This window comes from Perca fluviatilis, chromosome 17 (assembly GCF_010015445.1).
Source record: "Perca fluviatilis chromosome 17, GENO_Pfluv_1.0, whole genome shotgun sequence".
Taxonomy (NCBI): Eukaryota; Metazoa; Chordata; class Actinopteri; order Perciformes; family Percidae; genus Perca; species Perca fluviatilis.
Genome location: NC_053128.1, coordinates 10423539 through 10442732, shown reverse-complemented (window position 1 = coordinate 10442732; position 19194 = coordinate 10423539). Strand labels below are relative to the sequence as shown.

Here is a 19194-nt window from a genome sequence, read left to right as displayed (position 1 = left end):
CTTAACTGTTTTTTAGGCTACAACATTTTTTGTCACATACAGCAAACATCTCCTCACTATCCGCGAGCTGCCGGTCCCCTGAACACACTGTCCCGTAGACAGTGAAATAGTGGGTTGTAAAAGCTAAATTGGTTAATGTTTTAGTTTAAATGTCAGACAAAAAAAAATAAAAAATACAATAGCCCATTTTGAGTTCCCAGAGCCCAAGGTGAAGTCTTTTCATTGCTTATTTTGGCATGAATAACAGTTAAAAAGGCAAAGGCAATCACTTTATAATGATAGGAGATTGAGAAAAGTTCCAAATTTAATTTAGAAATGTGTAGTATTTTTTATTTCGTAAATTACCTGCCGATCGACAAATGGGTTTTCCCCACTTTTATTTTCCATAATAGGGATAGTTTGGATCTTTTGGTTGTTTAGGTATTATTAGTATCATTACCTACAGTAGATGGCGGTTGGCACACCTTCATTTAGGCTATAGGCCTACAATGTTTACACTGGATGAAATATTTCAACCTCCATCAAATCAAAAGTATTCTAGAATTCTTTAGCATCACTGAATACAGATTTCCCCAAACTTCAGCCTGACATATTTGGTCTTTGGAAACTTTGGGATCTCCACTAGAATTTAAAATCAAGCTCCGTGGGCTTGGGCAATGTTTAGCTGCGCAGCATGCATTTGTAATCACGCATGATGCAATAGTGGATAAGTAGGACTTCTAAAGGTTAAAAGTTTAATTGTTGTATTGTTAAATGAAACGTTGAACCTACAGATATTCAACTTGCTGAAAAAAAGACTAAGTGGTAGGGAGCTGTCTGCTCTCACCTGAATATAAAAAGAGTAGGAATTTGTTTCACTCTTTGAAGTGGTATCAATATGACTGCTGGGTTTATTTCTAAAACTGCATTTTAGTCAAAACCCTACATGGCGCTCCAGCAGATATTCCAATAGCCTTTGGAAAGGTCGATAGGTTGAGTTTCTCTTCAGGGAGCTCCATGGAAAATAAAAACGCCTCTGGAAAAAAGGAAGATCTGAGCCACCCAGACATGCTTTCCTTTTGTCCACAGTAGTCCCATTGTTTGTGACTTTAAAAAGGATAACAGGAGCTACACAAAAGGTATTCCTGGTCTATTGAGGAACCTTTCCCCCACAGACTCTTTGTTCTTGGAGCTGTGGGCAGAAAGTGCACAAAAGATGATGATGCAATGCGAGAGTATTAGGTCCTTTAAAAGTAGCTCCCACTTGAAAGGGCATTAAGGTGTGGTACTGAATATACTCTGTGTCCCATATACTGGTTACATTCTTTCACAGGAAGAAACTGGGACTGAAGCATGGCGTAACCATCTCATTCAGATCGTTTTCAACCTTACTAATTTCTGTTATAATGACGACCGATTTTGGTTTAAAAGAAAAAGAAAAAAACTGCTTCACTCTCAGTTTTGGTTTGCAATAAAATTGAAGAGCCAAAAACGTATTAAAGCACAATGAGACCTGCACCAAGATTTGCATACATGGTGGCTTTAAGATCTGTTACTTTTATTATTGTGGGGTATTTAGCAAAGTTTTAGATGATCTACTAGACTAAGAGTCTACAACCTTGATATTGGCTCCCTGAAGCTGTATTTTGGCAGAGTGATGCTTTGAGCTAAATGCTAACTTAAGCATGCTAACATGCCAACAATGAATTATTTAGGCCTATTGAAACTGAAGGAATTATTATTTTCTGCAAATGAATCGCCTTTTTGAGGGGCTTACCATACGGTCGCATCAATTCTGGTGAAAAATGTATGTATTTTAAGGGTTTTGGGAATAGGTGCACAGAAATGGCTCGCTAGCGCCCCCTGCAAAATTAAAGCAATTGAGCCCCTGCAGTACGTTTAACGTAGACTCACGAAACTTGGGACGCATATGAAGCATGTCAAGACGTACAAAAAACGTCATTGGAGCCATACCCTAAACCCAACAGAAAGTCTGCCATTTTTAAGTGAAAGTTCAAAATTAGTGCGATTTTGGCCATTTCCACATCGTACTTTAACAAACTCCTCCTAGAGATTTCATCTGATCAACTTCAAATTTAGTCTGTGCCATCTTAAGACATTAAAGATGAAAAGTTATTAAAAAGAAAAACGGTGTGGGTGTGGCGCTCATTATGAGTGTTTAGCGATGAACGAGAAAGGGGCTGAAACTACAGTGTACATTGTCATATCTGCTTGAAATTTCCCACAATCAACAAGGGTCCAGGCCTGAGCACATATACAGGCCAATACTGACTTCTGGTCATAGCGACCCCCCCCGCTGGCAACAGGAAATCAGCCTTATGACAAACCTCATCCGATTTACATGAAACTTAGAATGTGTGGTCTACTTGTGATACTGAGCCGGCCCCTATACTTTAACCATGCCCATATACTCAGACCACGCCCCCTTTTATGGCTTTTGAACCATTTAAAGTAGAGTCTTGGTATCATTGACGATCATTGCCGACGTTGTACTATGCCTTTTTCTAAAACCAGATTGGATGTTAGATAAAACATTATTACTGTTAAAGCGCCCATATTTTACTCATTTTCAGGTTCATAATTGTATTTTAAGGTTGTACCAGAATAGGTTTACATGGTTTAATTTTCAAAAAACACCATATCTTTGTTGTACTGCACAGCTCTCTCTCACTGCTGTAGATGCTCTTTTCACCTGTTTTCTGTTTTAGCTACAGAGTGAGACCTCTTTTCATCTTCTTCTTCTGTACTATCTTTGATTGCACTCGCACATGCTCAGTAGTTCAGATGTAGATCATGTCAGCTAGCTAACTCTAGAGACAGTAAAAGAAAGCCTGTTTCTCCAACTTCAGTCAGTTACAAGGCAGGATTAGCTGGGAGACTTCTAAATGAGGGCGCACATGTAAGTAGTTCTTTTGTAGATTATGGTGAACTTGTGTGTGTTGTAGCAGTGCTTTGCTATTGAGAACGAGTACCATGCTAGTGTTAGCATTAGCGTTAGCATGCTAATGCTAACGCTACGAGCTAACGGTTGCGGTTAGCCAGCTCATTTCGGATTGTGACGTCACAGTCCGAGCCGATTTTGAACAGCTCACCAGGAGACTGAAGGCAGGACACATTCAGAAACCGTATCTCACTCAAAACAGCATGGATGGATTTTTTTCAAAGTTTGTATGTGTGTGGAAGCACCAGAGACACAAAAGAACACCCAAAATACCAGAAAAAGTGTTTTTTTCATAATATGGGCGCAAAAAAAAAAATCCTTTAATTGATCACTGACAAGGGATTCTAGAACCTTGACCAGGATAGACAGTTTAAAAGTATGTAGTTATTTAAGATAGAAGGGTCATCACCTTTTAGCAGGGGAACCACAAAGGCTGATTTCCAAATTAGTTAAAGGCACGGCAATACAATTTGCTGCTAGCTTTAAAAAGTAGGGATCCAGTTTATCAGGGCCTGCATATTTAGTTGTGTCCAAATGCTTGAGGGCTTTATTTACGTCTGAAACTCTAATAGGACTGAAACTAAAAGACTGACTAGTCTCAACTGTAGAGGAACACTCATGTTGAGGATTGAATGACTCAAATAAAAATCCTGATGCTATGAAATGTTCATTGAAACAATCAAGAATTTTGGCCTTGTCAGTAACTTTTTGAGAGTCTATCACAATGCTAGAAAGAAGCTCCTGGCCTTTATTGTTTTCTGATGATTTGATAGTTCTCCAAACTTTTGATGGATTATTCAGGTTATGAGTGATTTAAGAAAGAAAATGATCAGCTTTGGCTTTTCTAATTTTGAGAGTACATGCATTGCGCAGTTGCCTGAAGACCAGCCAACCAGAGTTCTGATTCGATTTTCTGGCTTTTGCCCATGCCACGTTGCGCTCACGGAGGATCATTTTTGAAATTAAACCTTTTACCGACCTCAGTCCGTGAGGCAATGATGTCTGTGACATCAAGTTACGTCGTCATTTATACCTCATGCTGAGGTAAATAAAAAAGTCATACATTTTGAGAGTCATTGACAACCAACCTATTCTGTCGTTAAGGTGCGAGAATGTGTTGTGCCTTACACATAAAAGAATGATCCCAGTCACTTCCACACAGGGAGGCATAGCGCCTATTAATGAAACACTGGTATTGGATCAGTACTCTGTATCGGCAGATTCCCAAAGCCCAGGTATCGTAACGGGGTTAAAAAAGTTGGATCGGTGCATCGCCAATTGTGATACGGTTTGTAAAGTACTTCAGATATGTCTTTGGCATTTCTTTTACGCAATTATCTTGTTACTTTGCGGCCAACATTAGATATATACAGATGCCTATACAGATATATCTATGATAAGATGGCAGTTTCTGATAATATTTGCAATGCCAATGTTTCAATCAGGATCTATTTGCAAGTTAAAGTGTTAAAATCCCACTCCCCCTCACCATCTTTCCACATGACATGAACACTAGCACCAAGCTGAGTAGTGTGTAAGCAATGCATAAAAGTACAAAAAGTTTGATTAAGAATAAAATGTTATCAAGCCATATAAAAGAAAGCCCAGGTTCAACATTGCCATAATTATCCTTTACATGTAGAGCAGGCATGTCGCCCATATGCACGCAATATGCTGCTTCAGTCAATGGCAAACAATTATACTGCCCTACAAAGGCAAAGTGCAGTAACTACGCCAACACTGAAACTGAGAAAAATGGCTTCAAAGTTTTCATACAGGCCAGCCAAACATGTTGTAGGTACAATAATGTTGATACTTTTATGTAATACCTTTACAGGAAGGAAAATGTTATACATAAAAAAAAAGACCATTGATATGACCTTTGACCCTAAAAATGTAGATACTGCACTCTGCCTTTGTCTAACCTCAAGCAACTAAAACACTATTACAAAGGCAGAGTGCAGTATCTACAATTGAAATGTGTTAATCCAACTTTCTTTTTTTTCCTTATACATTTTCTTTTTTTAATTGGTTTTATGTTTTGTTTATGGATGTTTATAGGTTGAGTGTTGAAAGTGCTTGTTAGTAACCTTCATCCAGTGTATTCAAGAATAGTATTTTGTCGTAATGTCCCTGTTACATTAGTCTTAAATGATTAAATTGTCATTCTCATTATTTCCCCCAAAACATCCTTATAATTTTACACACAATCAAAATGCTGGTATTTTGGTTTGTGTTTGATTTTATGTTAATTGAAAATTAATTCATTAAATACCAAGGTTACTTATAAAACGGCACTTAAAAATTCATATACATTTAACAACATAACTCAAACAGAATAACAAGAGTGTGTGTGTGTGTGTGTTGTGTGTGTGTGTGTGTGTGTGTCAGCTAGACAACATTATAAAGCAGATGCGTTAGGCACAGTCACAGTATGCTGCCTTACTTTATATGAAAAATTGTGTTGTTGCGTGAGACGGTGTGCATATGTCCATTTCGTGTGTCACAGTCAATTTTGCGAGACATTAAAAAAAAGATGTTTTACTCTGACAACTGAAAATAGATATTGACATATTAAAAATATTATTTAGAACGTAGCCTATCTCCATATAAAAAAATACTCATAAAATTAAATGAAACTAGTGTAACCGAGCGTTTCTTATATTGTCTCACTGTTTGGGCTCTAAAATAAAGACACAAAGACGGCACGTCTCACTTAATTCAAATGCTGACAACGGTCAGAAAATACAACGCTTTTTCCACTTCCCTTTTCCCGTCAAAATAAAAGCTCTATGTTTACAACTTCCTCTTAAGCTTCAACTGAGAGATTACCTAATAAAATACATTACAATAGCGTAAGTAATGAAGACAACAAGAAACAAAACAGTTATGACAGCGTTTCCAGAGTGGATAGATGCTAACGTTACTGCCTTCAAGGGGAGCAGGTAAGCTAAAATGGTTTTATATGCTGGCGCTTCGCTAGCAAGTGCGGCAATTTATTGATTTAGGTGTTATTTGCCAGGTTAGGTGTTCATATTTTACCATGTTCCTTACCACTGTCTGGATACTTGCATTTCAAAGCTAGAGACACTATAAGTTTTCCCCGGAGTTGTTGCCATGTTTCTCTGGGTTAATGATGTTGGCTTGTTGGTGGTCTGTATCACAGGGTCACCTCGCACGGCGTTCCTATATAACAGACTCTGTGATAAGGATGCTGTGCGCGAGGCGAAGGAATTGGTAGATTTGAATGTGGCTACAGAGGCAGACCGCAGTATCTACCGCGTCAAAGTCGGGTAAACAAAGGCAGAACGCAGTAACTTCACTTACTGCGGTTTGCCTTGGTACTAGCTACCGAGTCAAAGTCGGGTAAACAAAGGCAAACCGCAGTAACTTCACTTACTGCGGGTTTTGTATTTGCTACCGAGTCAAAGTCGGGTAAACCAAGGCAGAACGCAGTAACTTCACTTACTGCGGTTTGCCCTGGTACTAGCTTGGATTTTGTAGTTACTGCAAATTTGAGATAGTGATTTCTCTGAAACGGGATACAGTTGAACCAGGAGTTTTTGTCACAAGACGTAGGGAGATGTTACAAAGCCCATTTCCACTCTAAACTCAATTTTGACCAAATATGTAGTTCACTGCGTTTTGGCTTTGTAACGCGCAGTATAGTAATCAGTGCAACAGCATGGATGCATATACCATTACAATTTTCAGTTGGATTACGTATTGTGATCCTTTCCATAGATGCTCACCCTCATATTGTGGATGGAGGCGAGGCGCGTACGATCCAAATTTGATCAGGACGGGGATGTCGAGTCCCTGTCGAACCCATTCCACCACGTGCAGGGAGGCTGAAGACACGGCAGCTGGCTCCGATGGAGGAAAACTACACTCCAACTCCACCACACCTCCGACCTTTCCAAGCACCTCTGGCCTTGCACCTTCAATAGTCACTGTTGGGTTTGTCAGACGTAAAAAGGAAAATTACTTTACTGCTATATGTGATGGGATGATTCCTTTGGACAAAAGGTGTGCACATATCATGGAAAAGTTTAGTTGAAATGAAAGTGGGATGCAAAATATCTTTCTAATCAAACGAGGGAGATACTTACAAAATAGGCAAAAAAGTGCCACCACAGTGAAAATCCGCAAATATGATCCCGCTGGCCCCATATCTGTCACTCATACAACCTGCAGCATGTTCAATCTGTTGGCAAAAGAGACACAATTGTTAGAATCACATTTTTTCCTTGGCTGCATTGCAAGAAGACAGCCATCTGTGACAGATTTTCAAACTAAAAAGGCTTCAGCGGAGCTACCGCTTCTGTCATAATTTTATAGACAGGAGGAGAGGAGCGCTTAGATTTTATACAGCTTTCCAATAACTGGAATTCATCCCATATCATTACACAAATGGCCAGAGCTGCCTCTGCTGCCAGAAAACTCTCTGGCCCTATATCCTTTTCTGAAAGTAAATGTCATGAATGTCACATAAATCTCTTGAGAGTCACGTGTGGAGCGACATCTAAGGGTTTTATTTAGAGCACATCAATGAAGACATTTGGCTGAGGCAGCCAGGAGACTCAGCACTCAAGGACAGAGATGAGCAGGGCTGGGTATCGTTCAAAAATGTTCGGTACTGGTACCGATACTTTAATAACTGTTCCTAAACAATACTTTTTTCGATACCAATTTTATAAAACAAAAAGAAATGACAACATTGTACATTATGGTACAACTCTTTTTATGTATTTTTCAGCTCCTGAAAATAAAAGCAACACAAACTTTGAAAGAAGGGACAAAAATCCTACACATTATGGCACAAACCTTTGTATTTATTTTTCAGCTCCTACTACGTGAGCTATCCCTTTTGTTTTTCCTGCGTGGTCTCTATGACGTGTAACGTTTAACAGCCAATCACAAACATTATTAGAACTTGGTAGAAGCATGCTGCATGTTTATTGGCTCACTGATGAGATTTAATCCTTAGGTATTGAAATTGAGTGTTGAATGACGAGGCATTTTTCAAAACTCGATACTTTAGAGGCATTTCGATCGGTGCCTAAAAAGTAGTGAATTCGGTACCCAGCCCTAGAGACGAGTTGAGCTGATGGTAGCAACAGGCTACACCAAAGCCCCAAGGAGTGCAACATAATGTCAAGACGCTGCGACCGATTCATCCCTGTCAAAACAACCACTGCTTCCATTTGATCAAATGTGTAAACCAGAGGAGGAAATCCACATGACAGGTCACATTTAAGATAAACACACACACAGTTAAAGAATCAATCATCACACAACTGTAGGAAATGTCTCTCTAAATTAGTAAACGCCACACATGCTGATGGGAGGTCTTGTATCCTACGGAGGGCCACAACTGCTGCTGCTGCTGCTGCTGCTGGTTAAGGTCAGATTTGACAGAAAATGGGCCGATATAAGCTCTATAGCCCCACATCAACCCAGGCTCGCTTGCTTTCGCCTATACCTAGAACATCTCATTAAGCTGAGTTAATTACACCAATGTAAAGAGCAAAGGTTAACCCGTCTACACCCTCATAAAAAGCAAACATCATGAAGTGTGCCAGATAAGAGCAAGCAACTGGCTCTCTATTCCATGTACAGTACATAAAACAATCAAACTGTGGTATGAGTTTGTGGTTCATTCACTCTGGCACAGTGGTCAAAGCAAGACTAGGTAACTTTTTCTGAACAACAACAACCACTGCAGCTACAAATGACAATAACTATCGGATGATGCCGAATGTAAAACTATCGTTAGGCATTTAGCTAAAACGCCAAACTACTGTAACAGCAGCACAAATGGAGAGGAGTCACGAAGTCAGTAAACTGACTCATGTTTGTTAGCTACATTTAGCTAGGCCTAGGGCTGCAACTAACGATTATTTCATATTATTGAATCTGTCGATAATTTTCGTTATTAAAATCGATTTGTTGTTTTTGGTCTATAAAATGTCAAAAAATTATGAAAAATGTTGCTCTGTTTTCCAAAGCCCAAGATGACAACCTCAAATGTTTTGTTTTGTCCACAACTCAAAGATAGTCAGTTGACCCTCACAGAGGTGTGAAGACAATTGAAAATATTCACATTTAAGAAGCTGTAATCAGAGAATTTTCTTAAATCATTTCTCAAACTGATTATTCAGTTTCTTAATGTATTAAATAGTTGACAACCAATAGATTAATCTATTTATCTTTGGAGCTCCACATTTAGCTAAAGCTTGCTTTAGCTAACAATACAGCTACATTTAGCTAAAGTTTGCTAACATTAGCTAACAGTGCAGCTACATTTAGCAAAGCTCGCCAACATTAGCTAACAAAACAGCTAAATTTAGCTAAAGTTTACCAACATTAGCTAGTAGCATTGAATTAAGCAACAGTGTGTTATGTTGCTTATGAATTTAATTCAAGTGCTCATATTATGCTTTTTGGCTTTTTCCCTTTCCTGTATTGTGTTATATATCTTTTTTGTGCACATTATAGGTTTACAAAGTGAAAAAACCTCCAAACAGCTCTATTGTAGTCCAGCCTTTACAAACGCGCATCACTTTGTAACACACGTTATAATGCTCGCCTAGCTGCTAGCGTAGCACGCCCTCATACTCTGCAACTGACTGGCTAACACTGCTGACCTAGCTGCTGTGCATGTGCGACTCCCAACAAAGATTGAACAGAAGTGAGATGCCTCACTCTGTAGCTAAAACAGAGTTCAACACACAGGGTGAAAAGAGGAGCTGCAGCAATGTGCAGTACAACAAAAATATGGTGTTTTTTGAAAATTAAACCATGTAAACCTATTCTGATATAACCTCTAAATACAATTATGAACCTGGAAATGAGCATAATATGAGCACTAGCAATACTGCAATGTAAAAATACTCTATTACCACTAAAAGGTGTTAGCTATAAATAATTTTACACATTTTGTTGAGCTTATCATACATTGTCTCTTCTGAAATATAACTTTAGCTACAAATGTAATAAAGTAAAAAAGTATAACATTTCCCTCTAAAATGTGTTGGACTGAAAGTGTAAAGTAGCATAAAATGAAAATATTAAGTACAAAATTGTTCTTAATAGCAGTACTTAAGTAAATGTATGTGGTTACTTGCCACCAATGCCAGTGTAGTGGAAAATAACTGTTCCTCAAGACACAGCAGGGAAGTGTTGGCAGAGATGCATCAGCTCCAATGACAGCTCATGAAATAAGAACCCCCCCCCCAAAAAAAAGACACAAATTTTCCCCTTGAGGGAAAAAAATAACTCATCCTAAGTGAAGATCTCTCTTATTAAATTACAATGAGTACAGTTTGATTGACAGCCCCTGGCTGGTGTCAGTTCTGGCTGTAAATAGTAACGTAGGTCACATTAATTTCTTGAATGCAACCTGCCACAGAGTGCAATGCCAACATTAGCACATAGAGTACAATACAATGCAGCTTTATTGTCCACCATCGTGGTAATCTGTCCTTGACTACACTCCAGCAGTATAAAATATTGCAACATAAGGACATGATACATTACAGGCAACAATAACATCACCTAAGGCAGTGGTTTTCAAAGAGCGGGTCCAGGGACCCGAGGGGTCCTTGAGGGGGTTCCAGGGGATCCTCAGCAAAAGGGGGAATCAATTATTTTCACTATAATTCCATCCATAAGTAACTCAATGACAGAATGTATGGCTATTTTTAATCACAGCATTTTATACACTTTCTGTAATGAAACATCTAAAATCAGAAGGGGGACCCTGGGACAAATCTAACAAAATGGGGGTCCATGGTCTAATTTGTGTCAGTTTTGGGGTCCTTGACGTAAAAAAAAAAAAAAGTAAACATGGGAAGGTATGAATGTCATCAAAACTCATTTACAGCCAAGTGACTACCGCTGATATGCAAACTAAACGGCACTTTATATTTTACTTTGTTGGTTTGAATTTTGGAATTCATTTTTATTGTTACTAAAAATGAAATTAAATGAAGGTTGATATATGTTGGTTTATTTTTTTGAACTTTCTTGTGCATAGTTTTTATCTATATATCTAGTTCTATAACATGGTATGCGTTTAAAACCTTTTATATACAGGATAAAAAGGTCCATTACAAATGACAAGGTTGACTTTAATATGTTGGTATGGTCCAATAATGATGTCCTTGTCATCCTTAGCGATCTCTACACTTCCCGAATATGAACAGTAAACACACCCTCATCCCGGCAGCCGCGCAGGCCGTATCTGCTCTCCCTGACCATAAGGCTTTTATGGGCTTTTTCATTTCATGGCTGGGGCAAAGTCTGAACCGGTGAAAAACAATTACGCTGGTTGTCAACAGCTGCAGTGCAATCGTTCCAACACACTCCCATGCTTCAGCAAACAGCACAGCATACACAGATTTCCCACAAAATCAAAGTAAAAGTCAAAAGCAATCCTCAATCTGCGGCACGCCGTCCCGCTGAATGCCATCCATTCCGAGCAAAACAGAATTCCATTCCCCGCCCTTCACCCCAGTGGCTCCATGCAAAGCAGCACAACAGAGAACTCATTACGTTTGAATTAGGCATCGAGGGTTTGCTGAGACTACACACAGTGGGCGTGGACAAAAGGGCAGCGCACACGCACAAACGAACACTACCTGTTGCCATGACTAAGCAGCGGCGACTCTTCCCTGTTTGGCACCTAATGAACAGATGCTCAGCATCTTCTCCTCGCTCTTCATCGACTGCCTCTTGTCTCTTGTTAACTCCGATGAATGAAGATGATATGGATTGAATACCCTGTAATGGCGTTCATCAGGTCACTGATTTAAAGAAATATAAGATAGCTACAGATGAATAAAAATGTTGTTTATCGTTTTATTGCTCTCACAAGGTGAGACTTATTTGTGCCTCTGGCGAAATAGCAAGGCAATAAAGTAGAACAACAGTGATAATAAAAAAGAAAAATGTTGTGGAGAGAAAGAGAGAAGGGAAAGTGTGGCAAACGCAAGAAGAAGAAAGATGAGAGGTGAAAGAAATCTCGTTAAGCTGCAGGACATTGTCTGCCATTAAATCTGAACCACAAACTTCACAGAGCTGCCGTACAAAGAGGCCTACACAGGTGAAACGCTCAGCCATGGTAACACAGATAGTCTCTAGACATTTCCCACAGACGTACTTTACCTTCCTCTGACATCGCATGCATACAAACAAACACAAGTGACAGCACAGCACTCGGGAAAATGTTTGAAGCTATAAGAAATGAGCCGGTAGCTCACAAAAGAAAGTGCCCTGTCCCACGCAGATTTATCAGCTGACAGAAATAGAAATGTCAGTGACAGGCATGCTGTTGAAATTCTGCGTTGTTGCCATTTTAATCTGCAGGAGGATAGAAATGGGGCCTAGCTGATTAATCGCGACCGAGGCACAGACACAGATTTATCAACAGTTCTGCCTCCTCTTACCCCGCCACACTTGAAAGCAAAAGGATAATGGACTCCTACACATTTGTTTTCTGATCAAATTCCATTTCTTTGGCGTGAGAATTTTCTTGGTCCATTTTTCTTTGTGTCTACGCTCAGAACATGTCCTTTATAATGTCCTGGGTATTGACTTAGACAGCTACAAGTACTGTATCCTTAAGGGAACGTGAAACACAGGATGCTTTGTTCAGTGGGTTAGGAAGGTTTCGAGGCTGTTTGTATCTGCCAGTAAGCTAAATTGGACCCTCTGAACGGAGTAAGAGCAAAGAGAAAAAAAAAGGGTCAAATTCCTAATGTGCTGCCACCTAAAAAGGATAGACAAAAACACATAAGAGATAACGGTCTTTTTAACTTTAAACTAACAAAATCATACACATTCCTCCAAAAGGTGATGAAAAAATAAATAAAAAAAGATACAAATTGATGCAGCAGAACCATCTTTTTACTCCACACTTTCTCCTTCCTTTGTTCCTTCTGGTGCCTACGTGATCCACAATGCAACTCAATCCCCGACTATTAACGTGCGTTCCATTTGTACTCGGAACTCTGATTTTTTTCGAGGTCAAAGTCGGAAACACGCCCCCCCCGACCTCGGATTTCCAGTCAACCAGTGGCCCGAGCTAAAAATCCAACATGGCCGCTCCGTGCATCAACAGTTGTAAAAGCTGTAGTAACATACAGTTATAAGCACTTCTGTGTCGTACACGCAGTGCTGTCCATATTCTATCTCCGGACATGTTGTTACGCTGTTTGTATGCACACAAAAAATAGCGAAATGCATTGTTATAAACTGGTATTGCTAACATGGCTAACCTGGCTAGAGCTAACGAAAACAATGAAATATGACTTGTAAATGGAACGCATTCAACTCTGGTGTGACAGCAAATGTCCATCAAAAATGTTTAAAGCCCAAGATAATGTCTTCAAATTATCTTGGTTTTGGTCTATACCAAAGATATTCAGTTTAAAAACATGTACTAGGTTCTCCAGTCAGTGTCCTTAATCAAGGCACTGGCTCAGATCTGGAGCTGGTCCCCGGGCGCTGTGATTGGCTGCCCACTGCTCCCTTGAGGGATGGGTTAAATGCAGAGAATGAATTCCGCTACATCTATGTGTATATATGACAATAAAGTACCTTTACCAGCACATATTTACTTTGGTTCCCTAAAGATTGCGACTTGAAGTCAAAAATATCAGCTCAAAAAGTGAGGTTTTACCTGTTAAAAATCTCAGAAAAATAAAAATGAGTGAGGCAGTGACATACAGGCCTTGAATGGTCTGACAGCTTAAATATTTTAGCGTTAGACATTTGCATTGAAGTCCTTTGTCTCAAATAAAAACCATATCAACACAGCTTTTAAAAAGGAAATTCAGTGATCTCAAAAACCTGCGATTGACTTGAAATTTGCTTATAAAAGACTTTGAGACTTGGCCTAGACTTACAATTCTATATTTTGATAAATCTTACCTATAAGTCCTCCATATTCAGATCATTTCCACTTGCAACACACACAGTTCCTCTTTGCCAATGTCATTTCATTAAACTTTTCGAGACCGTTCTTTCTGACAACATATTTCTGTAGTCTTTTTGTACACTAGCTCGTCGGAGCTCGTCAGAGTGCTCCGCTCACATCTGAAAAATAATTATTATTGTGATCAAGTTACTTCAAGTTCCTTTCCACAAGATGCGTACATTATTTTGTCTGGCCCCTGTGAATGTACATTTTATTTTTAAAAAGTAGATAGCTTGCACATGGCTTAGAAGAGGCCATTTTCAAATTCTAACACAAGCTTACCATCACAATAGGAACCCTCTGCGTGGCTTGGTTTTATGTGCACTTAAGACAATACAGGACAGACTGAAAAGAGAAGAGAGAGAAAAAAAAAAAAAAAAAGGAAAAATAAAGGAGGTCTCCAAGGTGTGTGGGTATTGCATCTCTACGCTCAGAGTACAAACATTAAGCATCCTTTTGTATGAATCAGAATGCAGACAGGCAAACGATGAAATATACCTTAGTCTTATACAGAAAAGAAGGGACCTCAGGGGTTAAAAGCATAGCGGGGGCAAAGTAAAAAATTAAGCAAAAACGAAGACTTCAAGTCAAGTCCACGTCGCAACTTCTTCTTTAAGCACTAAACAAGTTATTAGAAATCCTTCGCCAAAATGAATGCCACTTCTTTTTCTCTTTCTTTTTTTTTTTAAGTGTTCAAATTGGTTTAGTTTTTTGAGAGTCCCAACATATATCACAATCAATACATAACAGAGTGACAGGAAGAAAAAAAAAATAATAATAAAACTAGAAATACAATTATCAATACGACAACGTACACACAACAGGCATTTCTTTATTTATTTATTTTTTTTTTAAATGCATAAATTCATCAAAACATTACAACCACTAGGTGGCCAAAATGGCCAATACCAAATAAACGGTAGAGTGTGAGTTAATCACCATCTACAAATCGGGTATGAACATTAGATATGAACAGTAGGTATAGGGAATGACGGCATTACAATGATAGTCCATCTCAAAGTGGGAAGACATGACATTCTTAAAACGTACCAAATATTGAAGTTGATCTTATTTCAACATGTAAATTATTCCAATCTGCTGGAGCTTTAAACTTAAAAGCCCTTTTGCCAATTGTTTTCTTAACACGAGGGACAGCGAGGAAGAACTTGAGCAGAGGGCCGAACTTCTTCGTTTGAGGTAAAAAGGTACCAGATACTGTAGTAAATAAGGAGGATCATTAAAATATAGGTTGAAGCCCATGAGTGTGTCTGCAAACACTTGGAGATGGCCATTTAAGTGCATCATAAATAGACTAAGTGAATAGAATAACAAAAAGTACAGAAAAATGAATTATTTAAAATAAATGTGCATCACTTTCCATTAAATTATTAAAAATACTTCTGTTCAATTATCTGTAATTTCTGAGCCAAATGTTTTGCATGCTGCAGTCTGTTTTTTTTGTTGTTGACAGCAGCGGAGTCTTTATATCTGTCTGATAATTGGAGGTATCATCTGCTGTCTGCCTGCTGCTTTTCAACTGCCAGATGCACCTTTCCCTAAAGATGGGAAAATGCGATTGGCTGCTGTCAAATTAATTCAAAGTACATCTGGTTTAAGAAAAATTAATTGCTTTTACAACCTCATTTCATTTATTTTTTTGGTCTTGGAGAGGATATCAAATCATTCCGACTCAAAAGTCCAAGTGATGTTGACTCGAGTCCACGCCTTTGTTTAAAAAGTTACCGATTTCCAAGACAGGAGAGTGTTCAAAAACAGCTCTAACCCAATATTAGGATGGTGCTTTTCAGTGTAAAGCATTTAAAAGTTACAACCAAGTCGTTTGGTAAAGCAGAACTACATTATATTCTTTACCTTTAAAAAAAAAAAAAAAAAAAAAAAAGGCACTGAAAACTCTTTTTCTCACTCCGATCCTTCATGAACACACTCTTTTCTGACAAAGTTCTGAATTTTTGGGTTATTTCACGAGAAATACAGTATCTGTTCTTTCGCTGATGCTCTTCTCACTGGTTTGAAGTCGTTGGTGCTCATTTGGAAAGGAGTGATGTCACGCTTGCGCACCAATCAGCATTTAGCAACATTTGAATCCAAATCTGGGGCGCGTTCGGCCCAGTCAAAATGAAGCAAAAAGCGTATTTAAACCGAAATCGTAGAGCCTTGACCACAACGCACTGCCTTTTTAATACCATCAGTTTACATCCACGTCGCTGCTGATTGGATTAGGCGTGATTTATGCTTCTGTGTAAAAATCGACGACGTGGCAACGTACGTAGGTACGTGGAGCCACGAACCCTATGCCAGACCCTACGCCATAGCCTGACGTGCACCTCCCGAAAAATGTAACTACATGTCGCGGCGACACGTGTCGCTCGGCTATGGCTTGGTAGGGTTGCATTTCCCCCTACTCATTTCCTGGTTCTCCTTCTCCGTAAACAACATGAAATCAAGGAGAGCACAATGTGAATTTGCTCAGCGAGTCACTCTGGCATCGAGTGATGATGCTCATTAACTATGCCCTTGTAGCCAGGCTGCACCAATCACATCGGTGTATCTAATATAGGCAGGCCAGAGGCGAGCTAAACAGATGACGACAGTTTAATCTACCAGTTAGCTCCGCTGGTAGCGAAGCGTATGGGGCTCTGGATACGTCACCCGGTGTATTGTTGGGATTGGTCGTAGTCTTATCCAATTGCGTGCAGGGAGATTTTCAAATGCATGCTTGGTGCCGCCCCTCGAGTTGGGCCATTTTCATTACTCAATGCCAGACCCTTCCAGATCCAAAGCTAACCGCTGTCACTCTCACACACACACACACACACACACACACACACACACACACACACACACACACACACACACACACACACACACACACACACACACACACACACACACACACACACACACACACACACTACTCAAGCTTAACACGTCAGACACACCCACAAAACAGGGAAAACGTACCTCAAAGCCTGTTGCACACCGTTTCGATGAAACATGTCGCTCAACCAGGTGCGACGCACCAAATTCCGGACCCTGTACATAGGCATTCTCTACGGGCCCTTCCCTGCATCCACGACTATTCATTCTAGTAATTTTGTGGGCCCTCCTCACATACTCACAGCCTTAGTCCCCACATTCTGACAGTTGTTTTTTACATTGTTCATGCCATTACAGTTTTACAGAGACTTTTTGGGCCTAGATAATCCATCAGAGTGACCATAAGGTCTCCTTTGAATCTCCCCCCCATGAACTATAGTCTAAAGTAACACTACGACAGGCCTCGGAGTCATGAGTAATGCACTAAGACACAACATGCAAAAACACTGGTATGGGTTTAATAGTGCTTTGCCGGTCATAATTTGCATCTACTTTAGTATGACATTTAAATTGGGTTTCCTGCATCCTCTCCTTCACAATAAAGTCCTTTCCCCTTGCCTCCCCTCCGATGATGTAAACTTTATGAAAAATGTCATACTGTGAGAAACTGCACCCATCTGGCACCTTAACAGACTTAAATCAAACCAGAAGTGGAATTTAAAATGATTAAATGAACCTTGTCTGGGTGAAGTTATGAGACTGTTTCTCTCATAATCTGTGAAATAAAGAAAGACTCTGATCTCCATACAAAGTCAACAGCACAAAGAGATGAGATTTCATATTATGTCTCTGACTCTACATATCGTTGTAGTAGTAGAAATAATATCTATCTCCTTGTTCAATGTACTGAATTTAGATAAAGAAGAATATCACCTTGGACTCCTCTTTGAACCACAAACTAGTAGAATTACTGAATGGAAATGTATTTAAAATAGGCATACCTTTTATGATTTTAATAAAAATACATGAACCTGTATAGTTTGTAATCTTGCATTTTTTAAAGTCCTGAATATGATTTTAATTGAGATATTTTTGGCAACTTTTTCAAGTAACATTTCCAGACATCCACTATCATGTTTTACCAGGTATAAAGGGTTCAATAATCGGTTAAAAAAACAAAAACAAGGTAGTCACACCACTATAACCCAATTTAAACAATACAAGCCGGGGGAGAGAGAGAGAGAGAGAGAGAGAGAGAGAGAGAGAGAGAGAGAGAGAGAGACACACACACACACACACACACACACACACACACACACACACACACACACACACACACACACACAACAATATAAGCCAACAGAAGTCGTTTGAGACTGACACAGACCTATAGTCGATATTTGGAGGCTTGAACTGGTCGGGAGAAGTGACTGTTGCTGCTGAGTTCAAGCTCCACAGACTTCCTGCCAATTTCACAAGTCACATCATATTGAAAAGCTCCCATAAAACTGCATTACACATGTTTAAATGCACGCCGCCGTTCAGAGGATTAAATGGAAGTTCGCACACCCCAGTATGGGCTCAGAGCATTCACTTCTCATCCCTTCAAAGCTGCTGGAAGTCAGAAACACTTTCAAAAATATATTTTATTTTTTTTGTAATTTGTCATTTGAACTGATCCTACCTGTAGCTCGGTTAATGTCGGCGGCCGCTGTGAGATTTCCTTTCAAAAACACATCCCTCGTATGTTCCTTTCCGGGCAAACCTGTGCCTCAGTCGGCTCCGTGTGGACCTGCAGCGAGGTCACTGTGTGGCTAACTGAAAGCAGGCCTGGCCTGGAGCTTTTGTGGCGTTGCAAACTGCCTGAAATATGAGCGTTTTTTCTGTTTTTAAAAACCGCCCCGGCAACAGGTGTTCATTTCACGTACAGGTAACAGTGAAGCGTCGAGGCACTCTGCTGCTCCAGAGTCCATCCTCTCCCCCCCCTCATTCCTCCTCCCATCCCTCCCTCCTCTGGCTGCTGCTCTTATCGGGTTGTGTTCAAAAGACTCATAAAAAACACAACAACCAAAAAAGACCACATTAAACTGAAGTTACTGCCACAGCCATGTTAAGCCCTTTCATGTTAAAGCCAGTGCAGATTTAATATAATAGTTTGATGGTGCAGGCAGAGGATTAAAAAAAGGCCATTTCTTTAGCCATTAATCTCTCCCCCCCCCCCCCGATGGCACCCAGTTTAGTGGTAACCACAAGAGGGGGCCCTCTACCAGGTATCGGTGGCCAAACCAGGAAAAACAGTGTGTGTGCGTTGAACCTATGAGTCAGAATAAAAATGCATTACACACAGAGAATGATTCATTTTGTTACTTACAGAGTGAATCAGTGGCTTCTAATATTATTCATAGATGTCTTCCAAAAATACCAATGAAGT

General features: G+C 39.6%; 1 protein-coding gene across 1 annotated transcript in view; it reads right to left on the bottom strand.

The window, feature by feature from the left end:
* The window catches only part of igsf9a (immunoglobulin superfamily, member 9a), an 80866-nt gene extending 62156 nt beyond the window's left edge, over nucleotides 1–18710 (bottom strand). The window contains 3 exon segments of the mRNA XM_039780455.1: nucleotides 6694–6894; nucleotides 7054–7148; nucleotides 18448–18710. Of these exon segments, the coding sequence (XP_039636389.1) occupies nucleotides 6694–6894; nucleotides 7054–7114 (262 nt within the window). The 5' untranslated portion in view covers nucleotides 7115–7148; nucleotides 18448–18710.
* Between the last annotated feature and the right edge of the window lie 484 nt (nucleotides 18711–19194).